This window comes from Anomalospiza imberbis, chromosome 1, assembly GCF_031753505.1.
Source record: "Anomalospiza imberbis isolate Cuckoo-Finch-1a 21T00152 chromosome 1, ASM3175350v1, whole genome shotgun sequence".
Lineage (NCBI taxonomy): Eukaryota > Metazoa > Chordata > Aves > Passeriformes > Viduidae > Anomalospiza > Anomalospiza imberbis.
The window spans coordinates 112680061-112696901 of NC_089681.1; the positions used below are offsets into that span (position 1 = coordinate 112680061).

Sequence of the window (16841 nt, forward strand, 5' to 3'; positions counted from 1 at the left end):
TGTAATTAACTATTTTGAAGTAAATCTAATATAATTTTAGTATTTAAAATTCTGGCCTCTCTCTTTTGAGGTGCATTGTAGCTGAGTATTTTTGCAGAAAATATAACAGGGAAACACTTAATTCAAGAACTGAAGTAGATACCTTAATTCCTTGAAAAGAAATGCATTACCAGGTGGGACATTGGTTTACTGCTCATCTATTTTTGGTGTCATGTATACATAAACCAATATTCTTCAGTAATTCCCCCTGCACCTTTGCCTGTAAGCTTGTTGTTTTTTGGTTTGGTTTTTTTTTCCTTTTTCTTTTTTTTTTTTTTTTTTTTTTTCTTTTGTAATGCTTGGTTGACTGATGCAGGTTTGATACGGCACACTGTAGGTATGGTGCAGTACAAATATCTGTTTTCTTTACAGAGACCATTAATTCTTTCTGTAAACAAAATGTTGAATAGCTTTTTTTCTTTTTTTTTTTTTTTTTGTAAATTTGTGTAATTGTTGGTATGCTTTTCCTTCAGAGCTGGCAGGACTAGTAACTTGTTCTCATGGTTTTGGATGGCTTTATGTTTGTCAGGGGTGAAGTTTTCAAAATCTTGTCCATGGTATTGTTACTGCAAAACAGTGTTAAGTTATTCTTGTCTCAAACATGGATATTAATTGCAATGTGTTTACATCTTGTCTTGTTCCTAAGTTAATGCATCTTAAAGCTGTATTTATGAAGATAATGATGCTAAATGCTAACCTGAAAGGCAGCAAAGTTACAGCTTTTTTTTCCCCCCCAAACAGAGTGCAATAGAGTCTCTCTTTGGAGCCTCATTAACTGGGATTGCCTATTCTCTCTTTGCTGGGCAACCTCTTACTATCTTGGGAAGCACAGGACCAGTTCTAGTATTTGAAAAAATATTATTCAAATTTTGCAGGTAAGTGATATTTATATTGGCTTGATGAACTTTTTAACATTCTAGCCTGTTACAATAGCTGTGATTGAAAGCAGATGTGTAGTAAATGTGTATGTCCATGAAGGTAAACACAGTGGCAAGAGACTGAGAAATTGATACAGTTTGGTAAAGCTGTGAGGCACTGGCAGACATGAATGAGAAAATCAGTGATAAGAAGTGGCAAGGACTCAAATAAAAGTTATATTCTGACTCTATGAAGTTGTTGGCTTTGCTTCTGCAGGGGTAAGCAGAGATCGATCTACCCTCTAGGAGAAACCATCTGGGTAGTTCTGAAGAGACTCATCCCCATGATGCTTCCCAAGCTAGGTAGTTGCACTGTCAGTCCTAGAAACACCTTGCAGTGTTGCTTTGCTTTGGTGGGAGATGAGACAAAAAAAATGTTCTGCTTCCTTCAGAGCTAATATCAAGCATGAGAAAAGTGCTGAACACCTATAAAGCTTGGCCTTAATGTCTTCTCAAATCGAATGTAATACAGATGGGTTTTGGCTCAGTTAATGCTTTTGTTTGTTTCTTCACACAGGGATTATGGTCTTTCCTACCTCTCCCTGCGAACTAGCATTGGTCTGTGGACTGCATTTCTATGCATTGTACTTGTAGCCACAGATGCCAGCAGCCTTGTGTGCTACATCACTCGATTTACTGAGGAAGCTTTTGCAGCGCTCATATGCATCATATTTATTTATGAGGCATTGGAAAAGCTTGTTGATTTGGGAGAAGTGTATCCCTTCAATATGCACAATGATTTGAATAAACTGACTTCATATTCGTAAGTACCAAGTTTCTATCTGTCAGAAAGACATATTGTTTATTAAATGGCAGTGGGTGCCACTTCCAGGGAAGCTAGGAGGAATGGTAGGAGTGGTATGGGCATGAGAAACAAATTCTATTCAGGAAGCTGTGGAATTGAATTTTCTGTGTTAGCTATGGGTGATTGGAAGGGATAAGGGGCTGTGACAAAGCCTGCTTTAATACAGCTTTGCTAAAGGTCAGAACAGGACTTCTGCCTTGCTACTTCTAGGAAGTATAGTTTCATGAAATAGGATGAGTTGGCTTACCAGCTCACACCTGCCCAGATGAAGATGCTGCTCACTGTTGCTCAGAGAAAACTGCTCATTTCTTATAGTTTAAATGAAATCATTTAAACATTACTGCTCCCCTACTGTTGGAGAGGTGCATCTTCCAACTTCAGTTGTACCTGTGTGGTCACAATGTGGGTGAGGGGCCCTCAAGAGGTCATGTCTGTGCCCCTGGGGTGAGGGTCCCTGCTTGTGGCACTGGGACAGTCATTCACTAGTTGGAGAGCAGAATACTCACTGTCCTGCTGGGCAGCTGCTCTGCTTGGCCAGGAGAGTGCTCATCTTGCACACAGGGTGTCTTCTAGCAGTGTCAAACCAGGTTTGGACTCCTGTGTTTCCCCTCCAAGATCTCTGCTCTCTTTTACAATCAGTCAGTGCTTCTTCAGTACTTTCTTCCAGGGGGAAAGGGCAAACACCCTGTCAGACTGCTTCTTGTATTCCGTTCACACTTGACATTTACACTCGCTTTCCTGTCTTAGCCACTGTTAAGACCAGGCCACATTGCCAGGAGTGGGCTGTGAGAAGACACTCATTTCCTTATTTTTCCCTTCCTTCCATTCCCTTCCCATCCTTCTGTTTCAGTGGCTCTGGGTCCTCACTGAAATTCTGTGTGGGCATGCTAAATCCACTGAGCTGGCAGAAACTGTACTGTAGGTCTTGGGACACTTGCCACCTGATTGTGTTTTGCCTCAGGCAGCCTGTGGGGGTGGAGAGGGGAAGGTGGGATTTTAATTTGTTTAGCTCTCTGTTTTTTTGGGACATGCCACAGTGTTCAGCTTGGGTTTGTCCTGCATTTTTTTCTCTCACAAAGCTGTAGGAGATCCAGCCGTTCACAATTGCTTTCTTCCTCCTTTCCCTTTCCTTTTCTTCCCACTCTGTAACCCCTAGTGGGGAAAAGCATGCCGAACAAGCATGGTTATGTAATTGAGCCACAAGACAATCTCAAGTACTCTTACATTTTCTCTGGGTGTGGTTTTTTTTCCTTTCTCTTTCTGGATTTCTGCTTATCTACTTGGTGGCATACTTTATCTTCATTGCCTTTGTTGAGAAATTTGTCAAGTCTTCCACCAGCATGCTTTTTAATGTTACTGCCTTGACCAACAACTAATTATGATTTGTCTCATCATGCTTATTGTTGCAATTCCTTTCTCTTCTGATGATTCTGTGTTGGCAACTGCTTTGTAGGAGTTACTACTTTCTACTCCTTTCCCATTTCCTATTGCTGTTAGTTTAGAATTTAGTTAACAAAAAAAATTTTCTACTTAGTATTTTCTAAATTCCCCAAACATTGTGCTTTGCATATCTAGGTTCTTTTTGCCCATGCACATTTAATGTTTTCTCCTTCTTTACCTTCACGCTACCAGGATGCAGAGTTTCCCTTCCATGGTTCATTGGGTTTTTTTTCCAGTGTCTTCAGTGAATCTCATAGAAAAAGGAGACTTATTTCTTGCTTACTACCTCTTTCTCCTCTTCTACATAAATGTTTATGTGTTAAGCTTACCAGTTGGTGTAGTTGAATAGCTTTATTTGAAAACATCCCATTAAATCAATATTCAGTCCATTGTGTTTTGGGGGTTTTCTTTATCTGATGTATACTTCTGTCAACCTGTCTGACAGAAAGGATTCTGCAATGCAAGTTCGCAAAATGCTGCAATAAGGAAGAGGATTTTTACTTCTACAAAAATACTCCTAAAAAATGTGTATACAGTTGCTTTAAAGCTGAGCACTGTAAGCATTTATATCTTCAGTTAGCTTACTACATACTCAAATATGGTGTCTTGAGGGTGACCTGGTTCATTTCCCCCACCCTCTCGATAGTCCTAGGTCATGTCATGTAAGGAAAAGCCTTGTACTCTGCTTCTTCTGTAGAAGTTTGGGATAAACTCTGGTTTAAACTGTTCAGGATTTTGAATTTACTTCAAATTGCTGCATTTTGGCACATACAGCTTAAAAGCATGTAAACTTTTCTTCTTCCCTTCAGATGTGTGTGTTCTGAGCCTGAGAAACCAAGCAATGACACATTGCGTTTGTGGAGGAGTATGAATAAATCTGGTGCAGATATAGCCTGGAGTAATCTTACAGTTTCTGTGAGTATCTGAAAGCTATGTGTATGTATCTGTGCATGTGCATATGCATAAAAAATAAATACCTGCATGTTACCAGTGTTTATTACATTTTTTCATCTGATTTCTTTTTTTAACCGAACCTGAACTGTTTTCCTTAAAACTGTATTTTTGAACTCTCTTAATTTCTTCCATAAGGCTTTACACAGTCATTGTAGAGGACTAGATAAGTGAGTCCAGGGAAGTAAATGCTAATGTAAATGCTTGAGGTAGCCACCTTAATGCTCTTAGGTACCACAGTAATCTTGCAGGTGAACATGATGAGGTGAATAAACAGGAGTTTGCTTTCTTCCAGTTCCTGAAAGAAGTATTTTTAATATGATGTGATGATAGAATTTGTAGATGAAGTGTGGTAGTAAACACATTTCATTAGTTTATTAGCCATTGGTACAAAACTCCCAACAGAATCAAAGGAACTACCTAAATATTGGTTGGAAGAAAATAATTATTTGAAATTGAAAACAGCTATTTAGAATAGGCTCGAAAGTATTAACTTACGAAGTGGATATTTTATACCAATATCTGATTTTGTGTGTAGGTGAAGAGGAAGAAAGTTATCATGTGCAAGTGCTCTGGAAAGCTTTTAGAGAGAAACACTCTTGCTGATAAGTAGTTTTTTGGGCAGTGTGCAGTGGAATAAATGCAGCCACTTTGCTTACACTGGCATCTGATTCCCACCTGCATCTTGAATGATTTGGATTTGCTGCTGTTTATGTTATGCTTGCTGGGTTGGCCATCTGAGGCTGTCTAGAACAGCAGTGGATATCTGTGTATGGGCATAGACATTCACACTAAAGTGCCTCTTTTGCACAGCAGAAATTCCATGTAAAACCTCAGTGCTTTGCTTGACTTGTAGCAGGACTGTTTATGTGCTACCAATGGCTCCTAGTTTACCATAATCACTTAAGATGGCAGTTTCTTTTGAACTTAATTTTTATATTTCCTTTATATTTATTTTTTATTTTATATGTCTTTTCATCTATATGCCTTTACCTCTAAAGAATCTTTAGTCTTACCAGAGAGACAGAACTGATCCAGAATTTGGTGTTATCTTGTAACCAAAGTAGATTGTTAAAAGGGAGAACTTCTGCCATAAGATAAATTTTCAGTGAATTAATAAATTAGGTTAGTGCAGTGCTGCTTCCAGCTACTTGAATTATTGGCTTGTTGTTTCCTTGTACTCTGTGTATCTACTTGAACTTTTTGCTTTGCATTTCAGTAAGTTTTTTGATAACTATCATCTGACTTTGTTTTCTTTTTTATTTAAATCCATTATTTACAATGCTTTCCTACTTTGCTAGAAACTTTTTCTTATGATTTGGATAATCTTATATTTTAAGACTGTTTTTTTCCCTTAACTGATCAAAAGAAAATGAGGAGATCCTTTTTTATGTTTGTTAGCTTAAGGTTGATGTTGGATATTCTGCTTTTCCTGGGCAATCTTTCAGTGCTTTGAAAAACAGAATAGATGTAATGTAACTGTAAAGTTGTTTCTTCTTGGGCATCTCCCAGCATTTTGAAATAATCAGTGGTGGCTACTGTGGCTTTTCTGGAACAGACAGCGCACATGTCTGGCTTTTTCAGGGTGAGGTAGTGATGAAGGAAAGAACCTCCTTTTTGGAATTATGAGCTTTCTCAAATGTATTTTATGTAGAAAAGTTGGAAGCTTGGTTGAATATACTGAATTAATAAAACATACACATATGAAGAGCTTTTCTCTTTGCAGGAATGCTTAGAATATCATGGTGTGTTTCGTGGATCAGCTTGTGGCCATCATGGACCATATATTCCAGATGTTCTCTTCTGGTCTGTCATACTATTTTTCGCTACATTTTTCCTCTCCTCTTTCCTGAAGAAATTCAAGACCAAACGCTATTTCCCAACTAAGGTAATCCTGATTAGAGACTAGACTATTGTTACCTTGTAATATAAACCTTGGTATAATTTAATGGAGTTTAAATCTGTCATGAGAGATTTATTTTAAGACAGGAAAGAAAATTAAAACCCAAAATTCAGCGAATAATTACAAAATTTAGGACATTTGAGGAAAGAAATCATCTGCAGAAAATTTAGTGCTTATTCTGTATTTTTGTAGAGTTAAACCAAAATATTCTAAACTTTGAAAGACCTAAGCAGTCCATCTCCCCACATTAATCAGTATTGCCAGGTATCATTAGCAGAGACAATATTGCTGCTCTTTTCCTCACCTAGTCATACAAAACAATTAATTACTTTCCCAAAACTACTGATGTTTATTGGGTTTTGAGTGGTTCCTCGGGGGATTACTATTTCTAATAGATGTTAATGTGATGATGTTTTTTAAACTGATTTATGTAACTTCTGCTAGGCAAAATGAAGTGGTTAGATCTGCTATAAACCTCAGCTCATCCCTGTAATGTCTTCCTAATGTTTAATAAAGTTATCTTTGATAATATGAAAGTATTGCAAATTCTCTGCCTTCTAGGGATTAAAACATTAAATGTATGAATATTACTGACCTAAGGTACCAGGGACTAGCTGTGTTGGCTAAGCCTCCTAATGGGATTGAGGGGAGAAGGAAGATGATGGAGTTGTTTAAAGTAATTTGTCTCTTACAATAGACCACTTTTAAATGAGTGAACAGCTGTATAGAATACTTGTCTTCTGCAACTTCATACTATGCGGGCAGACAGCTTAAATTTTAAAGTAACAAGAAAAAATAGATAATGTTCAGTGGTGTGGTATAATATAAATAAACTTCACTTTTTATAAGGGAGAAAATCATCTTTCTACACATGCAAATTATAATGGTAAAAAAGCAAGACTTAACACAAGTCGTTTCTTTACAGGTGCGTTCCACCATCAGCGACTTCGCAGTATTTCTGACCATAGTAATCATGGTTTTGATTGACTATCTTGTAGGAGTACCTTCTCCTAAGCTTCAGGTTCCAGAGAAGTTTGAAGTAAGAAACAAAACCTTTTGGAAAACATAACTTTTAAAATGATTGCAGTTCTATGAACAGAAGAACAATCGAGTTGTATAGAAACAAAAATTTCTCTTTTTTGCTTACAATGTAGTTGATCAAGTAGTTTCTCTTTTCTGTTTTGGATGTATGCCTCATCTAACAGGAGAAATTATGTTTTATATTATTACTGAAAGGGAAGCATTCTTATGTGCAAATGTACAAAATGAGTGAATTGAATGGATTTGTTTTAATTTTTTCCACATAAATGTCATGTTCACCTGTAACAGCTAAATCAGTCTTTTGGTCAAAGCCATTGGGAAAAAAAAACTAAAAATAGACTTAAGAAACTGATCTGTTGTTCATTGAAACTGTTTGTAGTGATAAACAGTCTGCATTCTGTTGTAGTAATTTAATTCTCATTGTTGATGGGTTGGGTTTTTTTTTTTTTTTCAGCCCACCCGAAAAGACCGAGGATGGTTCATTGATCCTCTTGGAGGCAATCCTTGGTGGACACTCTTGATTGCTGCTCTTCCTGCTTTACTCTGTACCATTCTCATTTTCATGGATCAACAAATAACAGCCGTTATTATAAACAGGAAAGAGCATAAACTGAAGGTAAAAGTAATTTTTACAGACGTCAAATGATGTGCAAGTCAGATTACTTAAAATCGGATTCATTCTGCAAATTTGTGAAATTACCATCAGCTGCTAGATATAAATAGACTAATCAAGAACAAATATAATTTTGTGGATGCTCTCAAAGTATCTGACTTTTGTAGTTGTAGGTTATTCACCTGCTGAGTTAGAAATAGGATCATATAAATAGAAAGTTTTTCAAGTTATTTATTTGCTTAATTTTACAGAAAGGCTGTGGTTATCATCTTGATCTGCTCATGGTTGGTATTATGTTGGGAATATGTTCTATCATGGGCTTGCCGTGGTATGTTGCTGCAACTGTCCTGTCTATAAGTCATGTTAACAGCCTGAAAGTTGAATCTGAATGCTCAGCACCAGGAGAACAACCAAAGTTTTTGGGAATCCGGGAGCAGCGAGTGACAGGATTGATGATTTTTGTGCTGATGGGGATGTCGGTGTCCATGACCTCTGTGTTAAAGGTAAAAGAGAGTTTTCCCAAAATATTTACTTTGTGCTTTTGATATTGTGATTTAGCATTTCATAATGCGAGAAAGTTCTGTTATGTTAAGTAAGATATGCCTGAACTCATTCTCAAATTGCTTTTCTAGCAAAAGATGTTAATTGAATAGAAACAATATGGAAGGATGCAAGAAAATGAAATCTGAGAAAGCTAGGAATGTAGTGAGTAGTGAAGAAAGCAACCTTTTCCTGTGTTATGTGATTTTTTTGCCAGCTCTTTTTTTTTAGTTTCTTGAGTTCGTGTTACCTAAAAACTGCAGTTTTTATGTGAATGCTTAAATGAAGAGAGAAAAGGAGTGTGATAAAGAAGTAGAGTTACTTGAGCAGAAGTAATAGAGTGTAGCAGAAGGAACGGAAACATTGCTTTAAAAGGGAGAAATAACAGTTTTCACTTCTTGTTTTCCATTTACTGTACTTAATTTGATTTTTAGAGTGTCGAGATTATTTTGTGCATCATCACAGTGTAATGGTGATTTTGCAGGTTGTGTTGTAGCATCAGATTGCACTTTAATATCTTAATTTATATCCTTAGTGACCTTTCAATGACTCTATTGGAAGAAAATTACTTAATTCAGTTGGATTTTGTTCAGCTTCTACTTTGTTGTTTCAAATCCAGTAGTTAAAAGAAGAAACGAAAGAACCATCTTTTTCTTGCCAGAAATGTAGATATTGCATATTTGCTGATATTTCTGAAGAACTTTGTAAAAGTCTGTTTAAACAAAGACAGATCTCAAGTAATTTCATAAGAAATGTAGCTTCTCAAATTTAGATAATGGCAAAGAATAATCCTGTATATATGCAGCTATAGTTTAATAAGTAGTTATGTATTATAAATTTTAAATAGTTGACCATTTGTATGTCTAGTAAAGAATGTAAAGGTCTGAAAATAATAAGGCCATAGTGGTTACTAAAAAACAGTATTCAGATTTGACAATCTTTCTTTAAAAATTTACCAAGAGCTCAGCTGTATAATGTGAATAATGAGAATCAAAAGCAGAAACAGTGAAATAGATTTATTGTTGCTCAAAAGCAAAAATTAAAAGTGCTGGTTGCTGAAGTAAAGTGTTTTAAACCCCATATTTTAACTTCTTTTTCTTCGAAACCAATACTTTTTGGTTTGTGGACCCAGGGTAATAGGGATGGAATTATTACTCTTTGCTGTTTAAGAAATGTTTTTCTTTTTCAGTGTGAATGACTGTTATTGTTCAAAAGAAGGAAGGAGAACAAAGCCTTGCATCTTTCAGTTGCTGTGCTTTTGTTCCATGTGTGGATTTATACTGATTTAATGCAGTCGAAGATATTATATGAAATTACTGAACTTAAAGTGAAGACACTAGCCACACACATACACATGCAGTAGTAAATTCCTAAGGCATAATTTTATTTCACACTGTTTAAATAAAGGTTTTTGTTCACTCTTAATAGCAGCAGTTTTTATTAAGATTTCATGTTGTGTCTTGGTTGTCCTTTACTTGTAATCTTAATGAATTCTGGAGCAAAGAAGACTTCCCTGCAAAGGTTTGATGCAAGTGCCACTGAAATCAGTGGACAACTTTGTTATCTTAGTGAGCTTGAATTTATATAAAAATATAAAATCACACTGTATGAAATTATAATGTGGCAATTTCATGAAGTTGTACAGAATACATAGTCTATATATAAAGTATAAAGTAAAAAATAACTTGGTCTGTGCCTGTCACTGATATGGACTGCTCTCTGGTGTCATGTTGATTCCACTTTTAACTGTGGGTGTTTTTTCCTCCCCAGTTTATTCCAATGCCAGTTTTGTATGGTGTCTTTCTTTACATGGGAGTATCTTCATTAAAAGGCATTCAGGTAAGGTCTGGTTTTAACAAGCAGCTTGCTTTTGTTTAACACTGAATGAAAAGGAAACTGTAACACCCTGCATTATGTGAGCCACAATAAAGTTGTTCCATATTGTCTGAATAGCATGTAGGATAATTTCCTGAGTGTCATGTTCAGGTATTTGTTCTTACACTATTATGTCTTCCCTTGTCAGTTCTTTCATTTCTTTTTTCTTTATTCTTTCAATAGTGTAGCTAAGAAACAAATTTTCTGAAATATTCTGGAATTTTTTATTATTAGTGGGGATGAGGGACAACCCGTGCAAAACAGCCCCCAGTTCCAGCCCCTTCAGCGTTCACTGTCTTTCATTAGTATTTAATTTGGGATTATCTTACATTTCTGTAGTCTCTTAAAATTTTTTTTTTCCTTCTGGAGAGGCAAAAAACAATAATTGAAGAATGATTTTATTTTCCATGCAGTTTTTTGACCGTATAAAACTGTTTGGAATGCCTGCCAAACATCAACCTGACCTGATTTACCTACGTTATGTGCCACTCTGGAAGGTCCACATCTTTACAGTTGTTCAGCTCACTTGTCTAGTTCTGTTGTGGGTGATCAAAGCCTCTGCAGCTGCTGTTGTTTTCCCTATGATGGTAAGTTTTCTGGTTTTTCAGTTAATAATTTTTGTACAGTAATTTTTTTAAACAGCATGTATTATTCAGGATCTCTTCAGAAGATGTTTGCTGCCTCTAAGAAAGAAGGGAGTGGGAAAGAAACAAAAAGCCCCTGTAGTACAAGCTGTTCACTTTTGAAACAAAAGACTTCTCATTTCCTGAAAACAAGCAATTAAATTGTGAATAGCTATTGAAAGTGCAAATTATTTACCTTTGTGGTAAGATAACATCTAGTACTAGAAAAAAGGGCTTCAGTTACAGATTCTGAGTGTACTGAAAGTGTGTGTGCATTTTTGTTCATTTGAATAGTTCAGTATAAGTTCTTTGTCTGTGGTTCCCTTTAGGTTCTAGCATTAGTGTTCATTCGCAAGCTCATGGATTTATGTTTCACCAAAAAAGAGCTTAGCTGGCTTGATGATCTTATGCCAGAAAGTAAAAAGAAGAGAGAAGATGACGAAAAGATAAAAGAGAAAGAAGTAAGTGTGAAAACAATCAAACTGAGCATGTTGTAAATTTCTAGGCAATAATTAAATCAATTTAAAAGAATCTTATGTGACCTGAGCATATGGCCTTATATGCCAGATACACATTTTGAAATTCTTCACTAATGAAATTAAATTCTTTACTAGAAGAACAGTTGCTGGTGGTTAAGGAATTAAGTCACAGTTTCAATTATGCTATTACAAACTATGATTCTTATTTGTGGTCAAAATTTTCAAACAAAGTGGAAAGAAGCAGTTGTTAGCACAAAAATGTTGGGGTTTCTTGTCTTTAATCCATTTAGAAGGAAAGAAAATGGAGAGAAAGAGACAAAGGAGAGGGAAGTGGTGGAGTAGGATTTCTTTATTCTGCTTAAATTAGTCACAAAAGTGTTCATAATATCAGGGACATTTTGCTCACATGTGTTTGTGGAGCTGTCATTTAGTGCAACTGCTAGTTACTAGTAATGCAATAATATAGCTTCTGGAAGTTCTCCATTAAAGTCCTGCCTTGCTGTACGCCACCTAGATGAATTCCTTGCGAAGCTGGTAGTATTTAATGCAGTCTCCCATGCCCCCTGCCTTAATAAAACACTTCCAAGAGGAAAGATCATAAGCTCTGTCTCCTGTATTCAACTGCAGTACCTACATGGAAATGCCTTTTACCCCTATGGAATACCTGTCATATAACATTAATAACTTTAGATACTGCTGTGGTTTCTGCTATGTGAGTAATTTTACAAACATCTTACTTGGAATTTACAGGAAGCAGAGAGAATGTTTTCAGAAAATGACAGTGTACACCTTGCATATGGAGAAGCAAATCTGGATTTTCCTGTAAAAACCCTGAAATACAGGTATAAAATGATGTGTCTGTTTAAAAGTTCTTTTATCAGAACCTGTAATTTGCTTTATATATTTATATTTATCTGCTTTATATTAAGTTGGTTGTGTATAAGTTGAAATAATTTTTTCCCCAAGCTGGTAACTTATCCGTGATTAGGAAATATGAAGATCTATCTCATGGTGCTACATTAGTGTCTTTATATTGCATTGTTCTTTAAAACTGCATCTTGATTATAAATTTACATGACCATCTTGAACAGATCAGATGACTCAATTTCGACCAGCTGTACTAAAGGCGAAGAAGCATCCTTGGTCAGTTTTGATGGAATATTTGTGTGCTACTGTGCATGAAATACTGAGCATTAAGCAACTAATAGCATCAGTTGAGCCATGTGTTTGCCAGCCACTTGGGATTTTCAGAAGAAATCCAAGTGTGTAATTACTTGCTTTATCTAAGCAAAGGCTAAAGTCATAATTTCTGTGGTACAAAAAACCCCTTTTACAGGCAGCCATTTTTACTTTAAAATGTTATTTTCTGAACATAAATGTACGAATATATTCTCTTCCAGAAAAGGAAGTACTGTAATTTCAGTCATGGAAATTCTTTCAGCTTTGGTAGGCATTTTGTCTCAGTTGGTGCCTCCCTTACTGGGGTTCTATTTAGCTGAGTTGTCAGGTATTCTCAGCTGTTCAACACAACTTAAAGATGAGGCAGATAAATAGCTTACAGGTTTTCTTTTCCTCTTTAATACTAAGGGTTTCTAGGTTAAAAATTTGCCTTCCTATGGATCTAGGGTAGTACCAGGTATGCCCTGATGTGAGTTGGGAACAGACAGAAATTTGGATTAGACAGATACTTCTGCTGAGTGCTATTGTCTATTCTGAGACCAGGCTTAATCAGACTTAAGCAACTCGAATGAAGATGCTAAAGCTTTTTTAAAAAAAAAAAAAAAAAAAAAAACAAACCATTTGAGTTACTAATTGCTCTCACAGTACAGCTGTGACTTCATCAACTGTGTGTGTATTTTGTATGTATTCTGCTGCATTATATGTCTTGTGGAGATCCCTGAGGAAAAATGGCTTTGAAAGTTTTTTCTGCCGTTTGAAAAACTTACAGATCACTTGGGGTAGATTCTGAAGCTTAAATATGTAACAGAACAGAAAGCAGGCAACAGGCAGCACCTGAGTCTGCTGTACATGTAACTGTGTGGAGAACAAAAGTAGAAATAGGCTTTAAAAACTTACCATCTGTGAGGATAAACTTCTCTTCTGCAGCACTTGGGAGACAGGTGGTCTGGCAAAAGAACCTTGCAAAATATCTAATAAGGCTTTTGAGGAAAAAAAAAACACTTATCTGTCAAGATAATTGGAATTTCTAGATTTTTATCAGTTTCAAATCTCACTTGAATTTTTGAAATTTTATTAACCTTTGCTCTTTTGCCCTTGATTATTTCCTAGAAGCCACTTAAAGTAACTGATTAGTGAAAGCTTTAGCACAACAGTGTGATTCAATTCATTATTTCTGGGCATGCAAAATAATTTTCTGAACTTAGGTATGGGTTACCTCTCAAGTGTACTCAATATCTTACTGGTGTCTATGTGAAAACCTGTTTTGAGATGCTGTGTAATTATGGTAGTGCTAGTGAGTTAAATTTTCAGGTTTTTGTTGAAGTATACTTTTAAGAGATTAATTCAACTTGTGGCTGTGTAAATATTGAAAGAAGGCACAACTGATGTAAATGATGAGTGACAGTAAGTATAATAGTGTTGAAAGGAATTGAATACTAACCAGAAAGTATGTTTGTTCTTTAGCATTGATCCCTCAGTTGTAAACATATCAGACGAAATGGCCAAAACTGCACAGTGGAAGGCTCTTGCCATGAGTACTGAGAATGCCAAAGTAACCAGAGCTAACCTGAGGTAGCTATAATTACTCACGCCTTTTCTAACTATCATCTTGTGTTTAGCAGCTGTACTTGTATTTATTGAACAATATCTTAAAAATTGTGGTTTATAAATCTGAATTACTCCCTTCTTACTTTAGAAAAACATTAATTTGAGCTTAATTATTCCTCTTTACTCTGAAGTTTATCAGTTTCTACAAGGAATTATTTTATTACTATTTTATTAATATATTATTTTAAATAATAATTTAAAAATTACTATTTATTTACTTGATGCAAGTGTTTATTACTCTGATGAGCTTAGGGTTTCTAAATACTAGAGTGTACATGAGCTTGGGAGTGGTTTGATGCTCAATAATACAAATTCCACTGATAATTTTGTAAGTCCAGCACTTTTGTTGTTGCTTCGTACTGCCCTAGGATCTGCCCTGTTTTTGTGAGTGAGTGCATTGCTTGGATTGCTTTTCATCAACTAATTTTTAATATCTAAAAATTAAACCTGTCTCAAATACTATCTTCACTGAAAATGAAATATACTTGAATGACATACATGGACAGATCATGAGTCCTCAGTGCTGTGGACATTCCCTGTAAGATGACAAGCATCTTCTATGCTGGCCAGTAGCCTTTCTTCTCTGTGAGCTCCCCATCAAAGAACAAAGTCTGAGTGTGATGAATCATTCTGGTATTCTGTCCTAATTTCTTCCCTGTCTGGCTGAATCTATCTAGAGAAACAAGCCAAGACATGAGTATTTGTCCAGAATATCCCCAACTTCTTCAAAGGCTTGTAATTTTTAGGGACTGGTATCTGTGGACTGCTCATAATCCATGCAGCTATTGCTTTTGTAGTTTTTGTGTAGGAAAGAGGAGAATGGGCATGCCTTCCTCAGAAAACTAAACCTAAGCAATTCTGTTGTCTATTGAATGCATCTTCTATTGGTTGATCCTTTTCAGCCAATTCTGTCAGAGAAAGACATATTTGAGAGATACAAAATTGTCAGGTTTTGTATAAAATTGCATCTTAGTGAAAGTGTTCATGGTGAGGAGGGAGTGTTCATACTCTGTCCAAGGCTGGAGCATTCCTACTCTGTTCATGGCTCTGTCCAAGCCATCTCAGGTGCTGTTGGAAGCACTAGTAGTGACATAGCACTTGTATGCCATCTGTCTGTTCACCACGTGCATTGCTCCAAACAAGGCATGGAAATACACAGTTTTGGCCAGACAGCAGGTCAACCAGGGGTAAAGGAGACAGAGAAAGAGCTTTGAGGTGTATTGTAAGAGAAAAAGCTTAAGAGACTCATCAGTGCAGGCACCATTTCCAGTGAATGTCTAGGCTGTATTGTTTAAACATTGTTAAAACACACGTTTAATTAAACATTTCAAAAACTTGAATACCACATGAGCGAGACCATCAAGAAGACAAATTAAAGAGATAAGAGACTACGTGTGTCAGTTTACCCTCCTTATTTAATACGTTTTTTTTCTTTCTTGCTAAATTCATAGAAGAAGCCCATTACAGAATTTGTGGATGATTCTAGTGCATTGTCTGATAGCCATTGGGCATATAACTCTTGAAGAGATACAGGCCTGTATTTCTTTTTCCAGAAGAATTAAAATGTTTAAGTTTGGTTTTCAGGCAGTTCTAATTCAGTACAATTTCATCTCTGCTGTTTCCTGAGTAGGCTAATTTAGTATGGAATTATTTGCAATACTAGCAAATCAGGCTTCTAATTAGTTTGCAGTGTTTTTTGTTGTGCTTAGCCTTGTATTCATTATTCCATCTATTCATTATATTTTGCTATAAGACTTTTCCTTTTGATTCTATAACATACCCTGCTTGAGCTTAGTACAGTAAAAAATCCAGCTTGGTAGGGAACTTGCTAAAACTACAAATGGAAAATAAAAACCACTGGTGCCAGAAACCAGCTTTTTAACAGGCAGTCTGATATTGCATTAATCTTGAAAATGTTGAAAGACAGACTGCCTGAGCTCAACTCAATTGGTTGCTGTTTTTAGTTACTTGATATACTTTCTTTGCATCCTGTTGAGATTCAGAAGTGTCACTACTGGTCATTCAAAAGTAATTTCCAGTAAATTGCTAATTTGAGTTCTACTAAGATGTTTCTGCATAACTGTCTTCATCTGGTGGTACAGACAGACATGTAGTGCTGTGGTGAAAATGGTTCTATAGGCACTGCTATTTTCAGATTTATATTCAAATACTAATGCAGTTCGAAGGAGGCATGTCTTTTATAATTCCAGGTGACATATTGTGTGGGTTGGCATGATTTATTAAAAATAATATATTCCAAAAAGAGAAATATGTAATTTTTTTTTTTTTTTGCTTTTTCTGAATTGAGCCGATTGCCTTTTTCTTTTTACCTCAACCATCTATTGTAGTTTACAGACTCTGTAGAGTCCCAGCACACTTGTATCTTCTAAGGAGATCCAGAATTTTTCTCTTTGCATGAATTTCTAATGTATTTTTTTCCTTAAAGATCAACTCTACAAATGTGTCATCTCTTCTGAAACTCACTCTCCTCTTAGGCTGTTCCATTTCATCTTCTACTGACTTCCAACTACCTTGGGACGTTCCTTATTGTCCTTCAGTCAGGCACTATTCAGTGTCTGTGTCCCTAAGAGTGTCAGTTGTTCAGGTGCCAGGTGTTCAGGTTGTCTTTAGGGTCTTATGCCTAACTTGAATGGACACTTACACAAGTTTCTTACTGTCCTCTGCTGTTGTTGGAAGTATGTTTTCCCCTTTTGTACAGACTGAAATGTCCTCCCATTCTTTTGAACAGATGGTTTCCTTGCCCAAGAATAAAGACATACAGTAATATTGCTTGTTATGTATTTTTGAGTATTTTTACCTAGACAGTT

At 36.0% G+C, this 16841-nt stretch overlaps 1 protein-coding gene across 9 annotated transcripts in view; it reads left to right on the top strand.

Annotated features, from left to right (window-relative positions):
- SLC4A7 (solute carrier family 4 member 7) overlaps positions 1-16841 on the top strand; it is a 154867-nt gene that overhangs the window by 133269 nt on the left and 4757 nt on the right. For 8 of the 9 annotated variants that reach the window (XM_068206487.1, XM_068206541.1, XM_068206497.1 and 5 more), the window contains 12 exons: positions 781-914; positions 1474-1719; positions 4011-4116; positions 5879-6040; positions 6981-7094; positions 7551-7712; positions 7961-8212; positions 10020-10088; positions 10538-10711; positions 11077-11208; positions 11977-12068; positions 13870-13977. In XM_068206487.1, the coding sequence (XP_068062588.1) occupies positions 781-914; positions 1474-1719; positions 4011-4116; positions 5879-6040; positions 6981-7094; positions 7551-7712; positions 7961-8212; positions 10020-10088; positions 10538-10711; positions 11077-11208; positions 11977-12068; positions 13870-13977 (1751 nt within the window). Of the gene's footprint in view, positions 1-780; positions 915-1473; positions 1720-4010; positions 4117-5878; positions 6041-6980; positions 7095-7550; positions 7713-7960; positions 8213-10019; positions 10089-10537; positions 10712-11076; positions 11209-11976; positions 12069-12317; positions 12926-13869; positions 13978-16841 lie in introns of those variants that run through there. The other variant, XM_068206524.1, reaches the window with a different exon arrangement.